Consider the following 25,168-nt stretch of genomic DNA (forward strand, 5'->3'; position numbering starts at 1 on the left):
TGTCTGCACTTTATTATGTTTTTCTCCTTCATTTTTACATGTCTGCTTTAATGAATAATGTCTAATCAGGAGGAAGTAGGCTGAGATAAAGTGATTAATTGGATCCAGAAAGATCTCGTTGTCATATATACATGCATGTATATGTTTGTGAACTTTGGCCATTTTCCTCAAGGCTTGTTAAAACATTATTGCATTCTTCTTAAGAATCTATTCCATTGGGCTTTCAGCGCAAGAGCTGAGTTAAAGTGACTGGAAGTTGTTTTCACTTCAGATTGCTGCATCTCCGAGGTGTAGAAATGAGAGCATAGAGGGTCTGGGTCAAAAACATCTCACACTCCTACACAAACAGCTTATTAGACGCCAGCTTTTGTAGAAGAGTTTAACTTTTCTGTGCTTCTTGTTTTCTGCCGCCCACTCATTTAATGTAGCGGGAAAAGAGGACAGACATTAACAGCAGTGCTCTGTAATAATCTACTACGCATTTGCCTTTGTTGTCCTAATTCCGAGCTTCAAATCACGTCTTCAGAGAAAGCACTGAATCATGACCAACAACACTGCTCAGTCTGCTGGATGACGTGTTTTCTTACTCCCTCTCTGCTGGTTTACTGCCAGACTGCTGGCCTGAATCTTCCATGTGAAGCACAGCTTACGCAAGCAGTACCCCCATAACAAATTACACCAGCACCTCCTCTCAACATGACTTATCCTCCTGTGTAGATGGAGATGCGAGACATTCCATAAGTTATTGTGCTGTGTGCCCTTGGAGCTGACGGTGTGTTTACTCAACCCATATTCCTCTCTGCCTCCTCCATGGCTCTAGAGGCTTCCAGGTCACAATACGACCAAAACCGCGAGAACACACTTCTCTGATCCTCCCTGTTTGGATGCACAAAGTAACGGCCACTGTCAGAGAAAATGTAGGTTGTAAATCTGCGGGCGATGACCTCATAAAGTGTGCTTGACCTCTAGGATGAGGAGGCTGAATGGGCCATGCACCATTAAGTTCGCAGATGCCTTCAGGATTGGATTTCAACGCTCAAACTGTATGCAGTCAGAAGCAGCACTTTAAAAAGTCACGGAACCGATGACCTGCACCACTGACCAAAGAAATGTGAATTTAACAGTTGAGCACAGTTTTTATTGACGTTGTTTTAGAGTCCTGAAAAGAAAAAAAAATCCACCTTACTAGCTCAAATTGAGTATAAGTGAGTATAAAAAGTGGGGGTGTCAAGTAGCGGTAAATAACTGGCCAGCATTCGTCAGGAATAGCAACAGAGTGTGGCAGTTTTTATAGACACTCATCACACACTGTTGATCTTATGTGAAGATTCCACTTTGTGACCAGATGGAGCGCAGTGAATTTAAAGACATGCACTGTCTGCAGAGACTCCCAATATGTTTGCAAAAAGCCAGAATGTGATTTACATTTTTGTTGAAACAAAATGTATGTAAAATGAAGAACAGAAAAACTATTTGTTTCTTTTAGGCTGCATTTCCAAGGGGCCTTTTTCAACGGCCGTAGACCAAAAGCCTCTGGACGTGATTAGATAGACCTACAGCCAATCAGAGCAATGAAACATAGCTTTAAATGTCTGCGAACAAGTACATGGTACTTAAACAGAAAGTTCCACATCAGCTGCAGCCATCTTGGTTGTTTTTGAAAATGTCTCAACAGCGCTGCTCTTTACTATGCTAGGTTTATGCTCGCCGCAATTTCACCAGCGCGAGGGCGCGCAAGCCAAAAATGAGGTCATTGCGTATTTTGCGTAAAGCATAAAGGCTCCACAAGTTGTCAGACATCTCAAACACACCCCATATTAGATCAGCAGTTGTGATTGGCCCAGATTCCTCGCGAATTCCTCTGGTTCCTAGGCTACACACATGCACTTATTGTAAACCAAACCAAAGAAAAGCAGCCCAGAATCTGCCTCGGCGGTTCTTTTTAAGAGCCCCACTTAAGGTCTCTTTTGTGGCTCCAGATGTTTTGTGTAGCTATTTATTTAGCTTGTAAACAGGCCGACAAAAAGCAGCAGGCGTAATGATGGAGAGGCAGAACCACAGAGACATTGTTGCAGGGCCTTACAAAAGATAGCGCTATGCTTAATGTGATTTAGAGATGGGGTTGGAGCGGGCGACTTTGTTCTTTTGAGAGGGAGGTTACCAAATTGAAATGCAAATCTTAACATTTTGGAATTCATTAGGGTTGACATGGCCCCTTGGAGCGGCAACAACAAAAAAATGAACGTGCATTGTTGAAGGGGGTTGGGGGAGTTCTCATTTCTTTTAAATTCTTTCTCTAAGAGGGACTGGAAAGAAATCAGTCTGAGTTTCCGACTTTGTTATTTTAGTGCTATGCGTCCTCCTCAAATTCTTCATGTGAGTGTTGATGTGAAGACGGCTATCATTGTCAGGCTTGCTAGCTGCAAAGGTCCCATATGGAACAGGTGGATTGTCCCCTGCTACACTAATGCTGCAGAATATGAGGACATCTGCCAGAGAGACAAGCAACACGCCAACCACTCTAGGTATGAGAAACAGACGTTGGAATTAAGATGACAATATGATTCGTCATAATTATCTAATATAAATGTCTGCTGCAAACTTTGCCTCTGTGTTTGACTGCTAACTAGAACACCAAGTTGCAGTAAAAACCAGAAGGAACTTCAGCTTTTGAGGAATTAAAAAGTAAAGGAGTTTGGTGGGGAATCGGAGTTGAACGCTGTTATAAAAAGTTTTTACGCTTTCTCATTCTTTGACAGTTTCTATCACTCCGTTATTCTGACATTATCACAAACAAGCCTGTGCACAAGCGTCCAACAGACACACACGCACACATCTTTCACTGACGAATGGCAAGTCCTGATCTGTATCTCCCACACACACTTCCCCGGAGAATTGATTAAAATCAGAGAGACAGGCCTTGAACATAGCTGCTTTTGTCTGAACAAACAAAGGCTGCTGGTAATTGGATTCACATTGGGAGAGGTATTTAAAACAGTCTGATAACTAACACAAGCTGCCGGATTTTGCGGGGCATTTTGTGACCTAGTCCTCTTTATTGGTCTAGCCCTGCTCCAGCAGAGCCCATTTATGTCAAGCAGCTCCCTTTTTTTCACCTCAGGGAACATTATTACGAGAAACCTGTCTGTCAGAATGGGTTCAGACCCTTTCACCTCCTTTTCCGCTACAGGTTCCTCCTTTTGGGGCACTTAAACGCACCATTAACTCAGTCCAATTTGACAGCTACAAGTAGTGGATTTGCAGTACATTTTGGATAAAAGTTCACTTTCTATGTTGGACGTGTGATTAAATGCGACTTTAAGATAGGAAGGCCCTGCAGGAGGCTGGCGTGACCTATGGGAGTATAATCCAAGCAGGCCAAATACCACAAGTTACAGATAATTAAACCGGTGAAGGGCTGATTAGAGGCAGCGAGACAAGAAATCAATGAAACATGGCCAGACAAAGTGTGTCTGATTGTTTACATACCTGGGACTGGGAGGAAGAGAGAGAAAGAGAGAGAGAGAGAGAGAGAGAGAAAGAGTGAGAAAATGACTGCCATTTTATGTCTGGTTTTGAAGTGAACAAGATAGAGATCAACTCCAAATGTCCGCAGTCAGAGGGCTTGGGGCTCAGGGGACGCCACTGCCTCGCAATCCATCGCTCACCCAGACATGGACACTCCATTACGCTGGCTCTGAACCTGGATTAAATCCCATCCCAACCCTGATTGTCTTTCCACCTCTACTCCGTCCTGTTGACATTGGCCTCGCCGAGTCGAGGAGGCAGCTGTACTTGATGGGTTGTGCTGAGTCACAGCCCGGCCTGCTGGGTCCCGGAGGATTAGCCAGAGAGAGCCAAAAGTAAGCTAAGGGGTAGATGATTGCACTGAACCCTGAGAGATCTCAGTGTATTTGCACAGTTGTCCCAGCGTAGTGATAAAAATTGTTAAGGCTCATAATCAGCCCGGTGATGTTGAGAAACATTTTGCTTATATGAGTGTCTTATCTGGGTTTGGCCACACATTATACCCACGTGTGTTTACATTTTCATGCTGGAGTGTGTGTTTTAGCAGTATTTACCTTTTTGTGGTGGTTGTCCAAAGGCAAAGAGAGTTGTCCCTTGTGTCAGTCGTACCATGAGTGATGGCCAACATTTCAGCTGCATGTAGAAGTGTGCCAAGTTGATAGCCAGTATCTGTAACTCTTAACTGAAGTAATGCCTTTTAATACCACAATGGCAGTAGCCATGTTTTCATAAACCTATTTGTTGCGCATTTTGAAGTATCGCATTAGAAAAAGAATTCCATAAAACATCCTCAGTTGCTCGCTTGGTCTGGATTTTGCCTTTGTCGAAAAAGAGCTTAAATGGGATATAAAAACACTTTTGCCGAATAAGTTCTCTCGTCTGATCAGCTGTTTGCGCTGTCGCCGCCTCCCGGATAATATCATAACGTGTCTTCGTTTTCGGACAGCGTGAAACAGAGACACTGTTGTATGAATCCTGGATGAACGGTAAGGATGAAATGGAACATGGCCAATACTCACAGACACGAAAGAACGTTTAAAATGTACCCAGTTGAACCAAATTCCTGAAGACCTCGCTCCATTTCTTTCTTGTACACTGGCAAGATGGGTTGGATGGACAAGACAACTTGTTTTGTTTTTGGTTAGCAACCTACACTTCTTGTACTCTGTTTACTGGTGGATTACAGCCGTGCACAGCCTATAGCGCCAACTTCTGACCAAATCACGCTGTAGCCAATTGTGCAATTGAACATGTACTGTATTCGTGTTAAAAGCAAGCTTGACTTAACTTTTGCTTCATTCCCTGATTATCAGTGATGTTTAAACATCAACTAGTTTAAACATACAGTGCATCTCTGAATTTAGACTTGTAAGAGTATTTAAAAAGAAATCCCTTAAGCTAATCCAAATGTTTACCAGGCAGTATAATGATAGGAGACATACAATCTAGCACAGTCAGTAGGTGTGTCTATACTCTCCACACCCTATACTAGACAGAAACACAACATGATAAATATTCATGCTTCTAATTATTCTATGTTCATTATTAATTGCACCAAAATATCCCTCCAAGAGGATCTCATTAGGGTAGGAAATTAGTCAATGCTAATAACGCTCAAAGTTGAAAAAGCATTTTTAAACATCATCCACGTTCCCTCTCTCATTTAGCCAGTGCTGAAGTCCATAAACTGCGCTGTGAATGCGTTCATTAGAATTAGTATTTCCTCAAACTGAGTTGACTGGAGAAATTGTGTGTGATTAAATATTAGCTTGAATATGATTAACATGTATTAGCAAACTCTGCCATGGCAGATAATGCAAGTCTTAATGAAATGCTCTGTTGAATTTTTTCCAGGGGGGTTTGATTTCTTTTTCTCAGATTTGCAGTCAGCACGCCTGAACCCAAAATACTATATATATATATATATATATATATATATATATATATATATATATATATATATATATATATATATACTTGTATTTTTTGATTGACTCATAATCTAGACAGCTGCTGTAATTGTAACATCTGACTATCGGGCCAATTCAACGAGACAGGGTTTGAGTCTGTCCGCTCCACAGCCTACATTGACTTTAATAGGCTCCTCAGTCTGGTAGAGCTATTACCAAATCCAACACAGACCATTAGCCCGCGTGGGCTTAATTGCACATTAATTGGATAATTAGTCCTGCACTTTGTTTTCCTCCCGTTTTCCCCAATCTTCTCCCTTATTTTGGCAAGCGCTCGGTCATTCGCTAGATTTCCCTATTTGCCATTATGTTTTTCAGCACAGCCAGAAAATACAGTAGGTGGTGCAGTCATCCTGTGGCTGGAGATTTGCAGTGGGGAGGGGGGGGGGTAGTTGCTCCACGTGGGTGGGAGGCCAAGGCTGAGAGGATTGATGGAGCCCTAGGTTGTCCTCCTCCTGTGCTGTCATGTTGACCCACAATACATGCTGTGTTTGTGTCTCCGCGAGCACAGAAACCAGGAAGAGGCATGCATAGTTAAATAGGCAACAACTCTCCAGTGTGCAAGGTGCATTATTTATGAACTTTTAAAAGAGATTTTATTCATCTCTTCCTCGTATTTCCCCCCCGCCATTATTGTCTGTGCTTTAGGCGTGTGCCTCAGATTGCTACCATTAAACCCAGGGAGCCATCTGATGGAGTTATCAAAGTAAATGTTTGGCACATTTGATAGCATTTGAAATATCCTCTTGTAATAAAGCTCTCCGGGGAGAATGAGGGACAGGTTTTTAATGCAAATAGCCAGTTCTCTGATATCACACGTTGTTGAAATATCCACATTTATCTCAGTGCTGTCAGCAAACACACGAGCACCTACTGAAATGGAGGAGGATTTTTTGGCAGGCTGGGAGACGGAGGAAAAGTGTTCGCCATATGACATCGGGCCAGGCAACACTTAATGAAATCATTATCTTAAATTTACAAGCAATGAATCTACCAAGCTGCAGTTTGATTTTAGTGTGGTTTTATTGTGCATGTGGTATACATATGGAAGCCAGACAATTAGAAAAAGCAGAAGAAGTAGATGAAGAAACATAAAATCATATGAATGCTTGGTCTCAGATGGCTGCTGTGTTGTATAAGTGCCGACTTTGGGCAACAGGGAGGAAATCAGTGATAGACTATGAACTGCTCTGCTTTAATGAGCAAAACATTGTCGTCTTCTACCAGACCCTGATAGAGGGTCTCCTACTGATTAGACAAGTTAAAGCTCAGACCTTTTATTATTCCCAGAGGAAGCTGCGCTTGCTTTTGTCTCTGTTCTAATAATAGCCATAAAGCATGATCATTCCAAAGTGTAAAAATGCTCCTTATAAACATCGGTCTGTTTTCGTTTTGTTTATTATTCATCTCGTCCAATTATCATTCTAAAGGGGGAGTGTTTCTCGCCAGGCGCTGAGGGAATGGGAGATTAAAAGGCAATGAGGAAACATCTGTGTCTCTGCTTTGCCAGAAATCTGCATCTCATTCCTACCACTGGCATCCAAATAGACAGCGCCTACAATGCAGGGGGAAAAGTAAAACACCAAGGCGCATAGGGCTAGCGAATAGAGGGAAGGGTTACCATAGAAACACATACCTCACATGGGTTTATGGGCTGCATCCTATCACATGCTATCAATTACCATAAATCTTCTGGCAGGGAGGGCGGTGGTTAAGGTGCGCCTCAGCAGTGAATGACAATGTGTTGATCTCCACATATCTGCAGAGATGCATCCCGGCTCTTTAAATCGAGAGGAAAATGGCATCAGATTTAGCTTGTGACAATAGAAAGATGGAGAGTGCCTCTAATGCTTTTCCTCTCATGAGCCTGTGTGCACACAGGTATTGAAAATCAGAAAGATGGCTGCCTTTCCTGTGTATTCATGTCACTGTGGAGACGAACGATTGCAAAATTCGACCTTAAGTGGAAAGCATATAATAATAGAATGTGCCACAGAGCTATACTGTACATGTATGGTTGATAATCTTTGACTGGGTGTCATCATGCTTATTCCATTCACTCCACATCGTACAGCTGCCTGCACATAAAAAAGCCAGCAGTGGGAATTGTGTCAGAGCACAGCGGTACATCAGTGCAATTTCCACAAATGGCATCTTTTCCCAAGCTCCCATCCTCTCGACCTCTGGCGCAGAGCGCCGACGCTGAGAGCATTATCAGATGTGTTTGAGCAGCTCCCATCAGCACGACCCCGGTGGGCGGTACAGATATCGAGTGACCTTTTCTGCATGGCTCCCTGATACTAACGCAATACCCCCGCCTTATTACCATGGGGACGTTTCACAGAGTATTAGACTTAATAAATGACTTTTTCCTGGGCTTCTGTCTTCTCCCGTCGCCATCTTTCTTTCCTGCCCTGCTCCTGTCGTCTTCCCTGCCCCTGAGCTGATAACCCGACCTCCCCAGGGGCCCGGCCTCCATAATCGCGTCAGTTCACGGCCCTCTTATTCCAGCAGAATTGCTTAATTGGTATGTGTTCTACATAACTGTTAGAGTATTAGACTCACAAATGAAGGTTAGAACCTCAGTGCTTGTAATCGACTGAAAGAAATTGATTTGTGCTCAGCTGCCCTTCTGGGACGAGACTTTATGGTTCTCTGAAGAAATGAAGCTTTTATAATTGTGTGTTCTCCACCCCTCCTCTCTCTCTCTCTCTCTTTTTCTCATTTCCTCCGTGCTAACTGCTTTGTTGACATTCATCAAAAAGCAAAACGCTGGAAATTTAAAGACGATGTGTCTGGTCTTCCATGTTACAGTGCACTTGGCATACGCTGTAAAGCAGGTGTAGAGGGCTGAGCAGTGAATATCTGTGTGTGTCTTTTTTGCCCCCACGGGGAAATCTAATCATAGCTAAAGCCCTCTGTCGATGGAAATCTGATTGCATTATGTGCGATCATGTAGAAGGCGTGAAGCGGCGTCGTATTAACCAAACCTGACCAACGAGCATACATTGGCTTATGATTGATCTTCTTGGATTGTGTGGCGCTTTGAGGCTTTGCATCAGTAGCTGAATGTGTGTGTTTAACAGGAGCCTCGTGGCAGCTTTGTGGCGGAGCAGCTACAGTGGTCAGCAAGGGAAATGTGGATCTATCCTTTTTTTTTGGGCATTTTAGGCCTTTATTATATAGGACAGCTGAAGATGTGAAAAGGTAGAGAGAGGGGGAGCGACATGCAACAAAGGGGCCCACAGGGCACAGTTGAACCTGCGGCAGCTGCGACAAGGACTGAGCCTTTGCACATGGGGTTCATGCTCTACTAGGTGAGCTGCCCAGGCGCCCCTATCCTAGTTTTAAGGGAGTTACCTAAAAAGAAAATGAAAAGCCTTTACATTTTGTATTTGTTTCTCTTTCATGCAACTCCTAGGGCTCTATCCTGCACCCGGCGCAGCGCAGCACAAAGCCCGACCCAAGTGTCTTTGCTAGTTTAAGACCAACGCAGTTGTTAATTTCCTGTCCACCGCCCGCGTCGTTTAAATATCAAATGCACCTGCACCCATCTTTGCGGCCATGTGCGTGCTGGTCTAACAGGGAGGTGTGTTCAGGTGCATTCTGGGAGTATTGCTATCTTGAGGCAGCGGGAAGTGCCATTGACCAACAAAAACCTGGTCTAAAGTCAATAACGCAGGATTTCATTGTTATTTTAACAGCAAATTAGTAAAATGCTCCTAGGCTCGTGCACAGCGCGCACACACTATGCTTGTTACACACACACTGGGACGCACAGCAGCACACAAACATGCAGAAGATTACAAATAAAAATATTACGGTGCAAATCCTCCATCATAATAGCAATGCTCCAAGGTCCAAACGCGCCTAGCTTTTAAAGGGAATGGGAGATGATCTCTGATTGGTTGATTGCATGTTACACCCAAAACACACCTCTGATTAATGAAGACACTAAGTACAACCCTTTAGAACCATACGCCTGGCGCACAGACCCTTTTTTCCGCCGTCAAACTAGCAAAAATGGATTTGGACCATGGTTATTATAGATTTTTTTATTTTTATTTTGTTTTGACTTTTTGTTTTCAAATTCAGTTTAGTTTTAATTAGTTTTTAAAGCATTTTGCTAGTTTAGTTTAGTTTTTATTTCTTGAAAATGCTTAGTTTGAGTTTATTTTTTATTATTGTCTTTTTTTGTAATATGGGTTATTTGTCAGGGGCAAGATTCAAAAAGATCAGAAAAAGTATTGTGTAATAATAACTCAACAAAAACATCATTCTATTTTAGAAATATGTATTCACAATGTATTCAACAATAACACCGGTATATAAAGTCTACATATGATGAGCAAAATATGTAAACATTACATCCATGTCCCTGTACCCATACATCCATGTCCCTGTACCCATACATCAATGTCCCTGTACATCCATAATCCTGATATCCCTGTACCATACATCCAATGTCCAGTACTGTACATCCATGTCCCTGTACCCATACATCCATGTCCCTGTACCCATACATCCATGTCCTGTACCCATACATCCATGTCCCTGTACCCATACATCCACGCCCTGTACCCATACATCCATGTCCCTGTACCCATACATCCATGTCCCTGTACCCATACATCCATGTCCTGTACCCATACATCCATGTCCCTGTACCCATACATCCATGTCCCTGTTAACCCATACATCCATGTCCCTGTACCCATACATCCATGTCCTGTACCCATACATCCATGTCCTGTACTCCATACATCCATGTCCCGGCAAATCATACATCCATGTCCTGTACCCATATATCCATGTCCTGTACCCATACATCCATGTCCTTGTACCCATACATCCATGTCCTGTACCCATACATCCATGTCCTGTACCCATACATCCATGTCCTGTACCCATACATCCATGTCCTGTACCCATACATCCACATAAGTCCTGTACTTCCATACATCCATGTCCCTGTACATCTACATCCATGTCTCTGTACCCATACATCCACATGCCCTGTACCCATACATCCATGTCCTGTAATCCATACATCCATGTCCTGTACACCATACATCATGTCCCTGTACCACACATCCATGCCCTGTACCCATACATCCATGCCCCTGTACCCATACATCCATGTCCCTGTACCCATACATCCACCCTGTACCCATACATCCACGCCCTGTACCCATACATCCACGCCCTGTACCCATACATCCACGCCCTGTACCCATACATCCATGTCCCTGTACCCATACATCAATGTCCCTGTACCCATACATCCATGCCCTGTACTCATACATCCATGTCCCTGTACCCATACATCCATGCCCTGTACCCATATATCCATGTCCTGTACCCATACATCCATGTCCTGTACCCATACATCCATGCCCTATGCCCTGTACCCATACATCCATGTCCTGTACCCATACATCCATGTCCTGTACCCATACATCCATGTCCTGTACCCATACATCCACGCCCTGTACCGGGGTTAGGTTAGCCTCCTTGTGCGCGCTTCTCAAATGTACTTTTATATTCGTGGGATTTTTCCCTTTAATAAATTATCCACTTATTTTACCACCTTCCACTGCGAGGCACTTGCTTTTATCTGACGCAGTCATATCAAATAGGACTCTGACGCTTTCTTCCGACTTTTGGTACCGCCATGATCCCAGGCGAGGGGCATGGACTATGTTGTGTTCAATTTGATATGGAATGTCAGAATTTCTGGATTCCCAGCCGGAAAACTATATATGTCTATGGCATAGACTGTATAAAACAGGTCTATCGTCAGAAATGTCAACTCTGAAAGATATAACTTTATTTGCTCTGTGAAAGACATTGACAAAGATGAAAACTAAGGACATTTACTCGATAATTTTATTTTATTTTAGTTAGTTTTGCCAAACAGACATTAGTTTGTTAGTTATCGTTTTTTTTGTAATGCCTCATTTTTATTTTTATTTCAGTTAATGACAATGTTTTTTCCCACCTAGTTTTCGTTATTTCGTTCGTTTTTTATTAATTATAACCTTGATTTGGACACGCCCTACACACACCTGCGCCAGGCGCTTAGATCGGCCCCTAGTGTTTTTATTAAATGTTTTTGTGTTACTGCTACTATAACTGTATGCAATACAGCAAGCATAATAGTTCATTTGGATGCTCGAGAGTGACCGGAAGTACGCTGAATTAGGAAATAACACAGCCTTAACATGAAATAATTCCATCAGCCAGGATGAAATCAACTGGACTTAACCCAGTTTATCCTGCAGGACCGTGTTGCTGCTGCTGTCTGGCTAGTGTCTTATGCATGACAACTCGCTCTGACTTAGGTGACCGTAGATTATTCATGCCTGCTTTCCAGGTGGGCAGACTCAGATGTGCTCAGTGCAGAGGTTCGCTCGACGCAAAATCACATTTCACGCTTGCGCTAATGTCGCCCAGTGAGTGAAGTGGAGTGGGAACTGGCAGGTGGTGTTTACAAATGAGAACACCCTGAACCGCAAGCCACCCTGACACCAGATGCTGATTTGATTATGGGGTGGCATGTAGGAAAGTCTATGAATGTATGGAGCAGGCGAGGTGATACATTCAAAGTCGATTAAGTGAAACAGATGAGTGTTGCATTCATTTATTTATAATTTGTCGAAACAGAGGTGTCAACTTTGATGCAGGGCTTTTCACAACGTGGTAGTGGTTTCAGGGTGAGATGGGGTGTGATTGTAGACCGAGGAGTTTTATTTGCAAGGCGAGACCATGTTTGTTGCTGATTCTTCTTGTGGCACATTCTACCATGTGACGTTGTGCTTCTTTTTTGGGGGGTTTTAGATGGCATTGCACCTTCGCTTTGGGTGCTATCTGTTTGTGTCGAGATAAGTTTAGCAGAAGAATGAGCACATTCACTAGTTCAGTACTTTGATGTATCGTTTGCCCCTCAGTGTCTACAATTATACCAAAGAAACTTTCTTGAATGTTGACGGCATAGTGTTTGGAGCTGCAGTTCTTTGAAATGATTTAGCACTTTCTGAGAACTTTTTAAGAAAAACCTGTTGTTGTGAAAAACAGATTAAATAGATGTGAAGCTCCTTACTGTTTAGCAGGCTGCAGATTCTCCACAAGTGGGAGTTGTTCAGTCATTGTCATACCATTTCTACAGCCGCTAACCTCTGCATATGTGTAGACACATTTCTGTCAGATAAAATCACAGATCACAGGGGCTATTTGTAGCATTATTTAGTTATTAACTGTAACTGTTTTTTAACAAACGTATATTAGGTATTCAAATTAATCGATGAGAAAGGCAAGCAACATGTGCAACATATTTCACTCTCTCTTTTCACTACAGTCTCAATGTCCTTCTGTAGAATATGTCACAGACATGAAAGAAAATATTATTTTTTTTTTAACTCAACACTTCCTTTTTCCATTTCAAATTAAAAGCCCTCTAGTGTTTCTGTGGACATAATCTCCATTTGTTTACACAAGGCTTATATTGTGAAATATTTGCAGGACCGTGTTGTGGAAAATGCACACGCTTCTTGACCTTTTTCTGTCTAGAACCAAATATAAATTACATTTATAACGAAATGAAATGAAACCTTCTATTATTGGTGGCCATTTTCAAAGGCATACTCAATGTAGAAGATACAGTAGGGCTGGCAGCAGCGACGCCACAGCAGCAGCATGCTGTCTGTGTATATAATGTTAATGTTCCACGGTAGGAATATGAAAGGAAGACAGATGAAGAGATGAGACAAAACTGAATTCTGTTGTTGATGGTCATAAGCGGTAAGTAGCCGAATGATAAACGTATTTAGAATGCATCTTAAATGAAATGTCACTTATACTATAATGACTCATTTCTAGCCATGGTAATCGTATTTGTTTCAGTCATACTTCTGATGATATAGCAGAAAACTACTCAAAGTAAAACACTACTTTTGTTTTTTTCTCACAGCCAAGTATTGGCTATATGTGAACATCCCATATTCTTCAGTCCTTGGTAATTAGCCAGCAGATGCAAATTGGCCGTTGACAGCCTGTAGCAGCAGTACCACTCAAACCCAGCCTTCAACTCGGTGTTAAATCTCAACTGTGCGATTTAATGGTGCATCCTAAGCATTAGTATTCCAGAGCCGGCTCCCTCTAGGATCCAGGCTGGGATTATCTAAGCTCTTAACATCTTAGCTAAACTGGTTAACACCTGTTTTTATTGACATCTGAACACCAACCTAGACGCCTCATCTTCTGTGGTTTTAAAAGATCTTCTCTTGCTCTCTCCAGTAGGCTAGTCCCTCCTCCTAATCGAGGCTGCAGCCCACATAAAAGACTCCTTTTCCCACCACAAGTATTGGTAGCAGGTCAGCAGCTTTTCTGTGGTGATTAGGAGTACATTTACATTCTCACAAACGTTGTTGTTGCAGCCCTATTTGTAATATAGCTGAATTAGCAGTAAGTCAGGATACTTTGACGCAGATATAAATCACTAGTTTATGGCTAGGCATAGTGCACTCTTGAGGTTTTATGTTTGTCAGGTCCAAGTCTAGACATGAGCTACAATCTCAAGAATCCCATGCTTTACTGTACATTCTTGCTCCCATGTTTCAGAGTAATTTGCCTGGAAAAAAAGAAAACAGGCTCTCTCTATGTGTTTATTAGGCCTAATATTTCCATTGGGGCCTACGTTTGCCCTAGTGTAACTGATGTAATATTCTATAAAAAACATTTATGCTGTTGATACAGCCTGGGGGATTCTGGTTAGCAGAGGCTGTGTAGACTCTAGATTGTGTGTGTGTGTGTGTGTGTGTGTGTGTGTCTGTGTCTGTGTCTGTTTCAAAAAGTCTTGCCAGGGTCAGTGGGGGAAACTTTGAAGAATGTCCCAGGATTTGTTTAAATCATGCGGTATGGATCCTCTTAAGCGTCGCTGGCATTAGAGCTGAGCCCTATCAATGATTCCATTAACCTAAATTCCAAACCAGGCTTCACAACATGACCATATTAACCCCCTCGGATTTCACCAAGCTCTTGATCCCTCGCTATTCAGATAGACGGGAATGAATGGTCACTCACATTTTGTCTGGCTACCGGCTGTGTTTCCTGCCCCAGACAGGGAGTTATCTGTAATATGACCCCATGTTTATCTTTGGCCTTTATGTGTCCACATTTTTGCTGCTTATTTTTCTCTCTACCCTATAACTGTAACACAAGCTGATGATGTGAAATGATAAGGTAAGGACAAGGACAGAATCCCAATCAGTTGATTTTTACCTTTCCTCCATGAACAATAATCATCCCAGGCTAACAGCGCTGGAACGAGCGCAGAAGAGGAAGAAACGAGTGTCTGCCTTCATTAGGACAAAGGGAGGGTGAGCAGGAGAGTGTCTGACAAGCCAGTAACGCCTCATTGTCCCTGATCTCAAGTTTCATAAATTTCCACGGCTCTCGTTAAAGGACGTGTCGCTGCTGTCACCAGGCGCGAACTCGTTATCTCCTCAGTGCCGTAAAACGCTGTAATTAACATTCAACAACTGTAACCGATCCAGCATTCTTCCTCTCTAGCCACTAATTGCCACACTATTGTGCTTGCTCATAAGTGGGCCGTGTGTGTGTGTGTGTGTGTGTGTGTGTGTGTGTTTGTGTGTGTGTACTTGGGACACATTTCTGTGCTTCATTTTGATTGTAAATAGAGGGGGGAAAGCAGCCTGAGCCTATAGAGTATAAGAGTGTTCTCTCACTTTTCCTTGCAGGAGTCATTGAGTTTATGCCTCAGTCAAAGACTCAGCTCATTAGTGTTTTTCGGAATATTTTTGCAGACATCTGGACATTTTGTGCCCATCCAAGAGCTGATAAATTAAAGCTTTGTCGACGGACGCTTTTAGTAGATCCCCTCATGGGTAACGCAACCTGTATTTTTTTAGCGTTGAAGAGCGTATTGGAGGCCCATTTGTCGACATCGCAATGACTGTAATTACAAATTTCAAGGCAATGCCTGCCTGTGGGTGTGAGGACACAGAGTGTACTATTATTTAAGGAGCTGCACCATTCTCCTTTCAGCCATGCATGAGTGCCCCTCTCATATCATATCCTCCATTGTATCAAACACAAGCTCCATTCGGGAATGTATAGCTGTCACACTGCTATCCACTTACAGTGGCACACGGAGAGCTCACTACTCTTAGTAATGTATTTTTTTTCCCTTTTGAGGCATCGGATTTTCTTTCATAGTTTTCAGTAGAGACCCAGCGGTGTCAACTCCGTTTTAGTGGGAAATGTTTGTTTTTTCCTCTTAGCTGCTCCTGCCTGACCTTACCGGAGCAGCAGCCATCACAACAAGGCCTTATGAATAATTAGTCTGGGTCAACTGATACTCTCCGGCTCCACACACCGCTGTCATCTACTCCGCCAGCGCCAGCCAAAAGCCAATGAACTGTGTGCAATTCTGCTCAATTGAATCAGTTGGAGTTGATGCGGCTCTGGTTATTCGGAGGTAAACGGCTAGATGTAAGTTGATACAGGGGGCTACCCTCGAGGCCAAGTGGAGAACAGGAGAAGGGCCGTCAAATAGGCAGTGTCAGCGGGACAACGTTTGGAGACTTCTACGGTGGTCTGTCACAGATATGCGATCACCTGGTGCTTTATCTGTATGCTGCTGGCCCGGCATTTGATTCTCTGGGGATTAGAGCGAATGCCAGGGTAGGGTTTCCGAGAGCCAAGACGGCCCCAGGAGGACAAACAAAACCAAATGGTTGCATAGTGTTTCTTGTCCTGGTTTCATGTTCGGGTCAGAAGACATGTGTGCCAGGTGTCTGGTGATTGTGTGTGTCTAAGCGCTTTATTGTCAGACACATGATGTACATGTCTATTGTCTGTCAGATTCTTTGTGTTTTTTTTTTGGGGCTAAAGGAGCATTGTATTTAACAGAAAGTGTCTTAGCAAGGCCTACCACAGGGCTCCAGAACAGCATCAATGCTCCTCGACAAAGTGTTCAGTTGGGTTAAGATCTGGTCGCTACAAAGGCCATAGCATATCATTTACATCATTATGAAAAGATTTAGTTTCCCTCTTATCTATGGAAGCATCTGCCTTCACTCTGTTTCTCCACTCATTTATCAAGTTGTGTATGTGCCACTGTCAGAAGCTAAAACACTAAACGTGTTTTTTTCACACAACGAAGCTTCAGTTTGTGTTGGGTTGTGGCTTAACCCCATATAGAGATAGCCGGATCTTTTAGCAACTCCCAGCACCCTTTGTGGTTTAACATGTTTGCACAATAGGCACATAGGTTGCGGTTTTTCTCACATTTTCACAACGGCTCACCACCAACGAAACTGCTGTAGCTGCAGAGTTTGAATAGTCACTGCTTCTCCTTCCTGTTAGAGTTCTTTGGAAGTTGACACTGTGTCAACGAAATAATAATAATTATTCACCTGAGAGCTGACATTAAGAAAGTGGGTTGGTTATTTTTGTCGATCCTGTTTCTGCCAGGACTATGGAAGACACCGGATATATTTTTGACCAAATAACAAACATGATTAGTTGTTTGCCTCGCAGTGAAAAGCTCCATGCCTCTGTTCATTAGAACCTCAAACTCAGGTCACGGAAAAACCCGGCCTTCATTTTAGGTTGTTATTGGTGTTATATCCTTTGGCTCAATATAGTATCAATGTCAGCTGATGTGTGGTGAAGACACAACGACATGCCTTCAACTAAAGTGCTAAATTGTGTGCTTAATTCATTTTCATGCTCATATCGCCTCTGATTGGACCTGCTACAACAACAACACGATGTGCAGTCTCCACACTTTCTTGATTGGACATATATCTGGGGAAAAAATGACCTCTGACTGTGATGAATTTTATAGATGGGGAAAGATGCTGGCCCGCTAGAAAAAAAAAAAAAACGAGCACCATGAACAAAAGAGAATTCATTCTCTCTCAGGGGTTTGCAGAGGAGAATATGGATCATGTCATCGTATGGCTGTTTTTAATGAGATTGTTAAAGATTAATCTAATTTTAATTTGGGCTAATGCGAGGAACACTATCAGCCATTGACCGAGGGTGTCTTATGACTGACTTGATATACTGAACTCAACAGTCTTGTGCTTTTACTCTGCAGTTTCGTCTGCAGAGACGGGTCGTTTCAACAGCTCCTGCTCTCGCTGTTTAGTTCATGAACTTCAGCGCCCACCTCCTTCCCTCCCTTCAGCTCCTGGAAGCACAACTGTATTAATGTCTCCCAGAGAGCGTCAAGCAAGTCTGCTGCTTCTGTTTACAGGCTATTCAATCACTCTAAGTGCTAGTGGCAGACAGATTTTTTTTGGGAAACACATTTGCCACAATCCCCCCTGGCTCCTAACATGCACGGTATTTATCCTATGAAAATTTGGCACTATCTGACTCGCCTATTTTACTAGCCTTGTCCTGGAGTTGGGACTGGTAAAACATAGCAATATATGCACTGTAGTCAACACTGAACATAAAAATATCCCCGAACGCTGTGCGATTTACACTCTGTCATAGGGAAGTGGTTACTTTTATAACACCATCGCGCTGGAGACGACATTTCACAGCTTACAGGTTGTCTTCCGGTAAAAATGGGTCGTTTGTTCTTTTTTTTTTTTTTTTTAGTTCTCTGTGAGAAATGCAGAAACATTTGTGTACTTTAAGCCACAATCTAGATGAAGCAAAGATGGCTGCAATGTCAATTTGTTTTTAGCCTATTTAGCATATGTAGCTGCTGGAAATACTGCAGTGTGCCACCTCATATCACATATTTTGTGTGTACGTAGAATGTGTTTGTGTGTGTGTGTGTGTGTGTGTGTGCATGTGTGTATGCGCTAGTGACCTCAAACCTGGCGACAGCCCCTGCTAACAGCTGGTTTTCTGCCAGGCTATGAGAAAATTAGCTGAGCTGTGCGGCGGCGTGTAGCGCCCTAATATAGCATTAGGCAGGGTGAGCGGGCTCACTCAAGATTGATGACTGTTGTCTAGCATGAGGTCCTTGTTCACAGGGTCATGGGTCACAGGTCACATTCATAAACTGAAATACATGCGGCCCTTTTTCACACCACAGTTTGTTTATCCCCTATGCTATGTAGGTTATTGTAAGGCGATACTTAGAGCTGTAATTTTACATCTACAGCGTCTGTCACCGTCGTATCATGAGAGCTAGAATGTCAGTCAGTGAACTGTGAGACCCTCCCTCCATCCATGTGATAAACAACATGCAGCGGATTGAGTGTCAGCATGTCTTTAATCATCTCTGCTCTGTCTTCAGCTCTTTCGAGGCTTTTGCTCTTTTCTCTTCTCCCTCTGACCAGTCTATATTTACCCAGCATCCCCTTCTGTAATGAGGAGCGTTCGTTCATCAGCCCATGTTTAAACTGCAGACAAGATTAACTTGGCTAAAGACTTAATGCACATGCACAGCCAACCCCATGCTCTGTTTGCCGTTTCCAGGCCGTGGATCGACGTGCAGCTCGGTTAGGCTTCCCTCTCTTGCTTGTTCTCTGTCTCTCTGGACTCCCTAGGCCTCCTCCACCCTCGTCCTCATTTCGCCTGAATTAATTGAGTTCTCATTTTTGTGAGAAAGCTCACAGGAGGGCTGTGTGGGGAGAGAGACTAGAGTGGTAGAAAGAGAGAAAGAGACAGAGTGAGATCAGTGGCAGAAGCCTAGGGGGCATAGCTCTCCCAGAGGTAGGCAGTCGCCAGTTTCCTGGGGGACACTGAGGCCCCTCTACAGTGACTTATATCTTTATCCTCTCACCAGTCACCCTTCGGCATTTCAGGGAAGACCCATAGGCTGGTGGTCAGGGTCGGGCAGATGTGCTTCTTCACCCCCTCCATCCCAAGAGAGGCTGCCACCTAATTTTAAGCTCTTTGTGTCTGTAAAGCTCTAAAGTGGAAACACCTAAAATGTGTCTGCTAAAATAATAGGACTGGTTGCATTACTTCAAAAAAAAAGACAGACAAATGAACATAAAGCACCGTGTTTCTTCTAGTTTCTCTATTAAACTAACCAGCAAGCTCCGCAACAACCAAGCTAGGCAACACAAGCACAGTTTAATTAAGGGAAAGTACATTTTGGAAAGCACCATGCAGAGCTAACACAGCTCTCATTGTGCAGGGTTGGGTGTGACATGTGATGCTTCCACAAACTAAACGCTAACCAAAGCGCTAAATATGTGACCCAAGGACGAGGTAGTGATATTGCTTTGGAAAGGACCCACAGGCAGGACATTATATTGTAGTTTTGCCTTAGTTGAACCCATAACAAATATTAAATATGGAAATAGCAGGCATGATGTGCTGCCACAGATGCTACCTTGGCCTGAACCCTTTCAATTATGAACCATTACAACTTCTCCCCTTGCAATATTCATGCACGGGCAGATCACTCCTTCAGATGTCTTAGGTTGCTGTAAGTCGAGATAAACACTTGCCGAGTTGTAACAGCCAATCGGTCGCCTCTATTCCTCAATGTCAGTGCCTTAGCACTCAATAATTCAAAACCTTGGCGGTAATGAGCTCCCCGTAGGCCCTGTCCCCGAGGAGCCTCCCCACGGTGCCTCCACCGTAATGTAGTTATATCTCATGTCAGCTTTCAAATCAATTACATTTCTATCTGATGGCTATGTAATTGCGCCTGATTGAGTTTTTGGCACACCAGCCAAGTGTGTGGTTCCCAAACTCAAGCCAGTCAAAACAGGAAGCTGCACCAAATGAAACTGTATTTCATCCTGATTGAGGCTGCTTGCATGATAAGCACAACTGTAATTATGATGATAATAACAATAGCAATCTGTGTTTTCTCAGCTTTGTTGTTCTCTCCCCCCACTCCCATTGCTCTCCAGATGAAATTTTGCCCCAAGGACTACGAACAACATTTGCGTTATTCAAGATGCAAAGGCTGATTTGATTGTTTGTAGCATGTGCAATTTAGTAGATTAAATGTAAACCATATTGCTTTTGTAAGAAGTGTCTGGAGTTTCAGCTAGTTGTAGTGCAGCAGACCTTTTTGCTGCAGGACTACACTTTGGGACTAGAGCCATAGTGATCTTTATGTTTTGTGCTTAGAGTTTGATGTCGGACATTAAAGTGTGCCGCTGTCTCGTGTCACGACGCCTAGAAACAACAAGCTAACCTCTCAGAGCAATATTGTTGTATGTCTCACAACTTTCAGAGCAGAATGTTATTGACGCCACATTGGTTGAATTGCTAGATGGGTGGACAGACAGAGGGACGGAGGGTTGGATGGAAGGATGAATGGATAGATGAATGCACACGTGACTGGAGGGACGAATGGAAATACAGATAGATAGATAGATAGATGGATCAACAGAATGCATGCCTGGATGGACAGAGGGAATACTCTAATGGAGTGGTATTGAGATGGATGAGGGGGAGGATGCTGTGGTTAGGTGCATCAGCAACTATATAGGGATGAATTGTGGCTGCTGTCAGCAGCACTAAGTTTAACAGACATAGTAAAGCAGCCTGGCTCATCCATAATCAGCAGACACAGACTGTCTTCATGCCAGGAGAGAACTTCTTTGGAAATAAAGCACTGAGAGCATCTACCAATCCGTCTTTCTATCCTCACTTCATCATCCCTTTTGTTTTTATATCTCCTTACTCTTGGTGTTCTTGCCCTTTAAATCTCTTCTCTTGTACTATTCTTTCCCTCATTTCTCTTGGTAAGGTCTTGCGTCTTTCTGTGTGTGTGCCTCTCTCTCTCTCTCTTTCTCTGACACTGTCTTTTGTGTTAAAAGCCTTCCTTTTTTTTTTTTTTTTGCAGTGGGAGAGCCACTGGGTGCACATCTACAATCTTGCCTTTCATTTCATGGCTTCTGGAAATGGATGTTTTACTGCCTTCATTAAGGCATGCAGCAGTCAGCACCGTGTTTTCCCTCTGAAGTTTAGCTCCATGAACCTCGCCATTAGAGGACATTATGGCCCCAGATTTCAGGGCACAGTGGAACACTGTATAATTTGATTAGTGTTATTAATCAAGTGGAATACCGCTCCTTTCACCCCCTCCCCCCCCCCAATCTCCCTCCCCTCCTCTTCCTCCTTTTTTGCCATTTCAATCCTGCTTTCAAACCCCTTCAGACGTTCCCGTCCCTCTTCCTCCTCCCCTTATCCATGCACCTCTCCGTCGCTACACCACAACACACATGTAAAGTGTTGTCAAAGTGACAAAGGACCTTACGCCTTCCCTTTTAAAAACAATGATTTACCACTTGTTTTTTTTCTCCCCCTTCACAACCGCCCTCCCCTCTCCAACGCATGCACCCCCTCTCTTAGCCCGGGACATAAATCAATTGAGATGAAAGTTCCATAATTGTGCTTGCTGGGAGGGATTTGAGCAAAATTGCGCTATGAATTTTTTAAAGGGAATTTTTACTAGCTGTTCAGCGAGACTTGGGAGGCGAAGGAAGGTGAGGCCATGAGGATTTATGGGCCTGGATTCTTCATTACTGAAGTAATTTTCCTGCAAATGATAGTGCAGCACCCTGGAGGGGGGAGCGATGCCCGCCTGGGAGAGTACAAACCTGCTTAATCTCTCGTGGAGAGAGAGCAGCTCAGAGCGCTAATATCATCTGTAAGGGACTGAGGCTCCATTTGTTCACATCTAAACTGCAGCTAGTGTATTTGTGATTCATAGTAATTGATTGCTCAGATTCCTTGCAAGAGTTGATTTCATAACGAAGGATAGTTTTGTTAGAACTGCTAGGAAGAATGTTCCGGAGCTTGTTTTTTTTTTTTTGCTTAATAATGTTTTCACACAAAAAAATGTACGTTTTGTCAGACATTTTAAGTGTTCAGCATGATTTGCAAAGGTTGATGGGTTCACTACAGTAGCTAAAGGATTAACAGGGCTAGACATTACATAGTCTATTAAAAAGTAAAGATGGAGGTGAGGAATAACAAGGAACTTAAGAGACAAGGTCAGTTTAAATAATACCTGATCCCTTTTCTCTTTCTGTCACCCCGTCATGTATTTCTAGTGTGTATGTCCATGCTCGTGTTGATTTAGCCCTGCTTAACCAAGCTGTCCTATTGTTTCTTCAGCAAGGGTCTCCACTTGTTCTCTACCTTTTGGTCTTTCTTCCCTCCTCATTTTTTAACCTTCCTCAGTCCAATATGGCTGACGTTCTGTCTCCATCTCTTTAGGTGCAGCCAGCAGCAGTGGCCCTCCTCAAGGTTAGTGCGTCCACGATGCCAGGTCTCATTCTTTATCCTGCCTGCCGTCCACTCAATTTTACAGCCCAGTAGCTTGAGAAGCAGAAGGGGTAAATCTGCTGCAAGAAGGAGAAAGAAAGAGAGCGAGAGAGGGGGGGGAAGCAGGAGGAAGCAAGAACCAAAATTATTGTGCATCCTGTCGCAGATTGAAGTGGATCTCATTCCAGGCACACTAACAACTTAAGACAATTAGTCACTTCTCACTAGGCCAGACCTGAGGCCCACTTGAGGGCCAAAAAGAGGCAGGGAGTAGAAGACCCACTAGCATGGCTAAGCACTGCAGTTCCAGGAGCTACTCAGTGGAGGAGAGAGGCAACTTAGGGATGAAATAGCTCTGAGTTCTGCTGGAACGGCTCCTTGGGGGTCTGGAAGTCATAGAGATCCTTAGAAAATACTTATTTTTATGCACATATGTTAATGTTACAAATGTATATAGTATAATTACATGTTACATGTTCCTAAATATGAAAAAAGCATGCAGTTAAGGGCCATATTCATCTTGATCTACTGCTCAATAATGTGTCGCACAGTGTTTTTATTTAACGTTCTTCAAGATAAACGGAGACGGCAATGTCCGTTCCATCTATTAGGTAGTCCAAGGTAGTTTGCGGCCAAAGATGAGGCCTGAAGCTTCGGCCACCACATGCTCCTGAAGTGAAGCATGACTAAGGTGGGTGGTGCGTGGAAGATCATGGAGTGGAAAGAGAGAAAACTTTGTGCCGGGCCCCTCTGCGGAGACGCAGCGTGACCAATTGAGGTGAAGGGGATGAATGAGGCCATTCACTGGGGCTAATGAAAGAGTTCCTGCTGGGCCCTGAATGAGGGTGGGCCCATCTGCACCACATAGGCGTGCACAAACCAGTGACCTCGAAAATTACCCAGGAAGCACTTTGGGACAGTCACCCCAGCAACAGGCTGGGGTTCACATAGTAACCAGGCGCTTCAATCAGTGCCTGGCAGCTTCTTAAACAGAGCAAAGTTTTTCTCTGCATTGAAAGAACTCTGTGTGAAATCAACTTCGAAGGACCCCCCCCCCCTCCACACACACAACACACACAATGCACACACACACACAGTTTGTTTTTAAGGGGGGAGCTGCCAATGATTGTCCCATGTGAAAACGTCCAGAAGCTCTCACCGTATTTGAGAGGTGTGGGATGCTACCCTCAGGACTTTTCCTCTCAAGACACAAAGACCTGTTTGTCTTAGCTACATATGCATACGTGCTGGCTGCCTGTATATGCAGGGCTGTGCGTTTGGTTAATTAGGTTCAGGGCATGTATAGTGACAGGTATAGGAGGCTGTGAAATAGATCCAATTACAAAGATTCCAGATAAGGAGTGATTCCTTCAGCACCCCCTGGGGACTGGACATTAAGTTTACCAGCATCTTCAAGGATCTGGTTCATTGGATTTTATCTGCGTTTTTTTTGTTTTGTGTAATGTATTCAGTCTTGACGAGCCAGAGGCATGCAGGTCATTGAAGTTCCATTCCCGTCTTCGTTCCCTCACGGAACTTTTGACAGCGTGAAATGACAATCCGCCCCTGCACGCATCCCCCACGTCAAAAAGTAATGAGATTGTGCTGCTGGAAATATCACTACAAAGCATCAGGCCTGCACTCGGGTCTGACTGCACCTTCAAACAGCGCTGCCTGCCAGCTCGCCTGCCTCGCCTGCCTGCTGAAAAAGAAGCGAACAAAAACAATCAGAATCAGAGACAGAGAAACCGGCAAGGGAAGCTCCCCGCGCTGAGACAAACGAACACGCCAGGGCCTTTCATCCTGAGAGTGATTAGCCATCCGAAACGTTTTAAACCCCAGCTTTGAGTGTGTTCCTCAAACGAAAGAGTTCCATTGAGGAGTGGTGGTGAGATGTTTCTCGCTGGGAAGCGCCAGTGATCTAGTCTCTAATTGTGGCGTCGCTGACAAGGCTGGTGTGGCTGGGAGCTTTTTAAGCGGGGCTTTTTGCTACGCTCTTGTTCCCTTCCTGTCAGATCCACCACCAAAGGCACCAGGGAACAAAAAGGCCCCTCAGATACTGTTCTTACATCCATCTGCCTATTGCTTTGTGCATAAACACAGGCCTAATTTAACACACTAATAGGCCCTGATGCTGGTCTAATGTGACCAAAACTACAATAGGTGCTGTAAAATGCGGTGTTTGTTTGCAGATATGTAATATTATCTAACGTAGTTTTCAGTCTGCGTAATTGCTGTCTTTACCTCTTTCATGTTCTTTCATATTCCATTGATCGAAGTCTCACATTGACAGTGGCGTTACCCCTCTTCTGCTGTATAGCGGGAACAAAGTAATGTTTAAGGTCTTTGAGCGGCGTTCAGTGGAGCTGGTAGGAGCTTTCGGAATTTGTCCCTGAAAACCTCGCGGATCCTCTACTGTTCCGAAGCCAGGCTGT

The 25,168-nt window shown here is 43.6% G+C and overlaps 1 protein-coding gene across 15 annotated transcripts in view; it reads left to right on the forward strand.

Moving 5' to 3' along the window:
* Window positions 1-25,168, forward strand: part of fbrsl1 (fibrosin-like 1) — a 317,636-nt gene that overhangs the window by 186,379 nt on the left and 106,089 nt on the right. For 10 of the 15 annotated variants that reach the window (XM_039802814.1, XM_039802815.1, XM_039802823.1 and 7 more), the window contains one exon: window positions 22,686-22,715. The exons of the other annotated variants lie outside the window; for them this stretch is intronic. In XM_039802814.1, coding sequence (XP_039658748.1) covers window positions 22,686-22,715 — 30 coding nt within the window. The remainder of the gene's footprint in view (window positions 1-22,685; window positions 22,716-25,168) is intronic. 15 annotated transcript variants of the gene reach the window in all.

The sequence above is a fragment of the Perca fluviatilis genome, chromosome 6, assembly GCF_010015445.1.
Source record: "Perca fluviatilis chromosome 6, GENO_Pfluv_1.0, whole genome shotgun sequence".
NCBI lineage: Eukaryota > Metazoa > Chordata > Actinopteri > Perciformes > Percidae > Perca > Perca fluviatilis.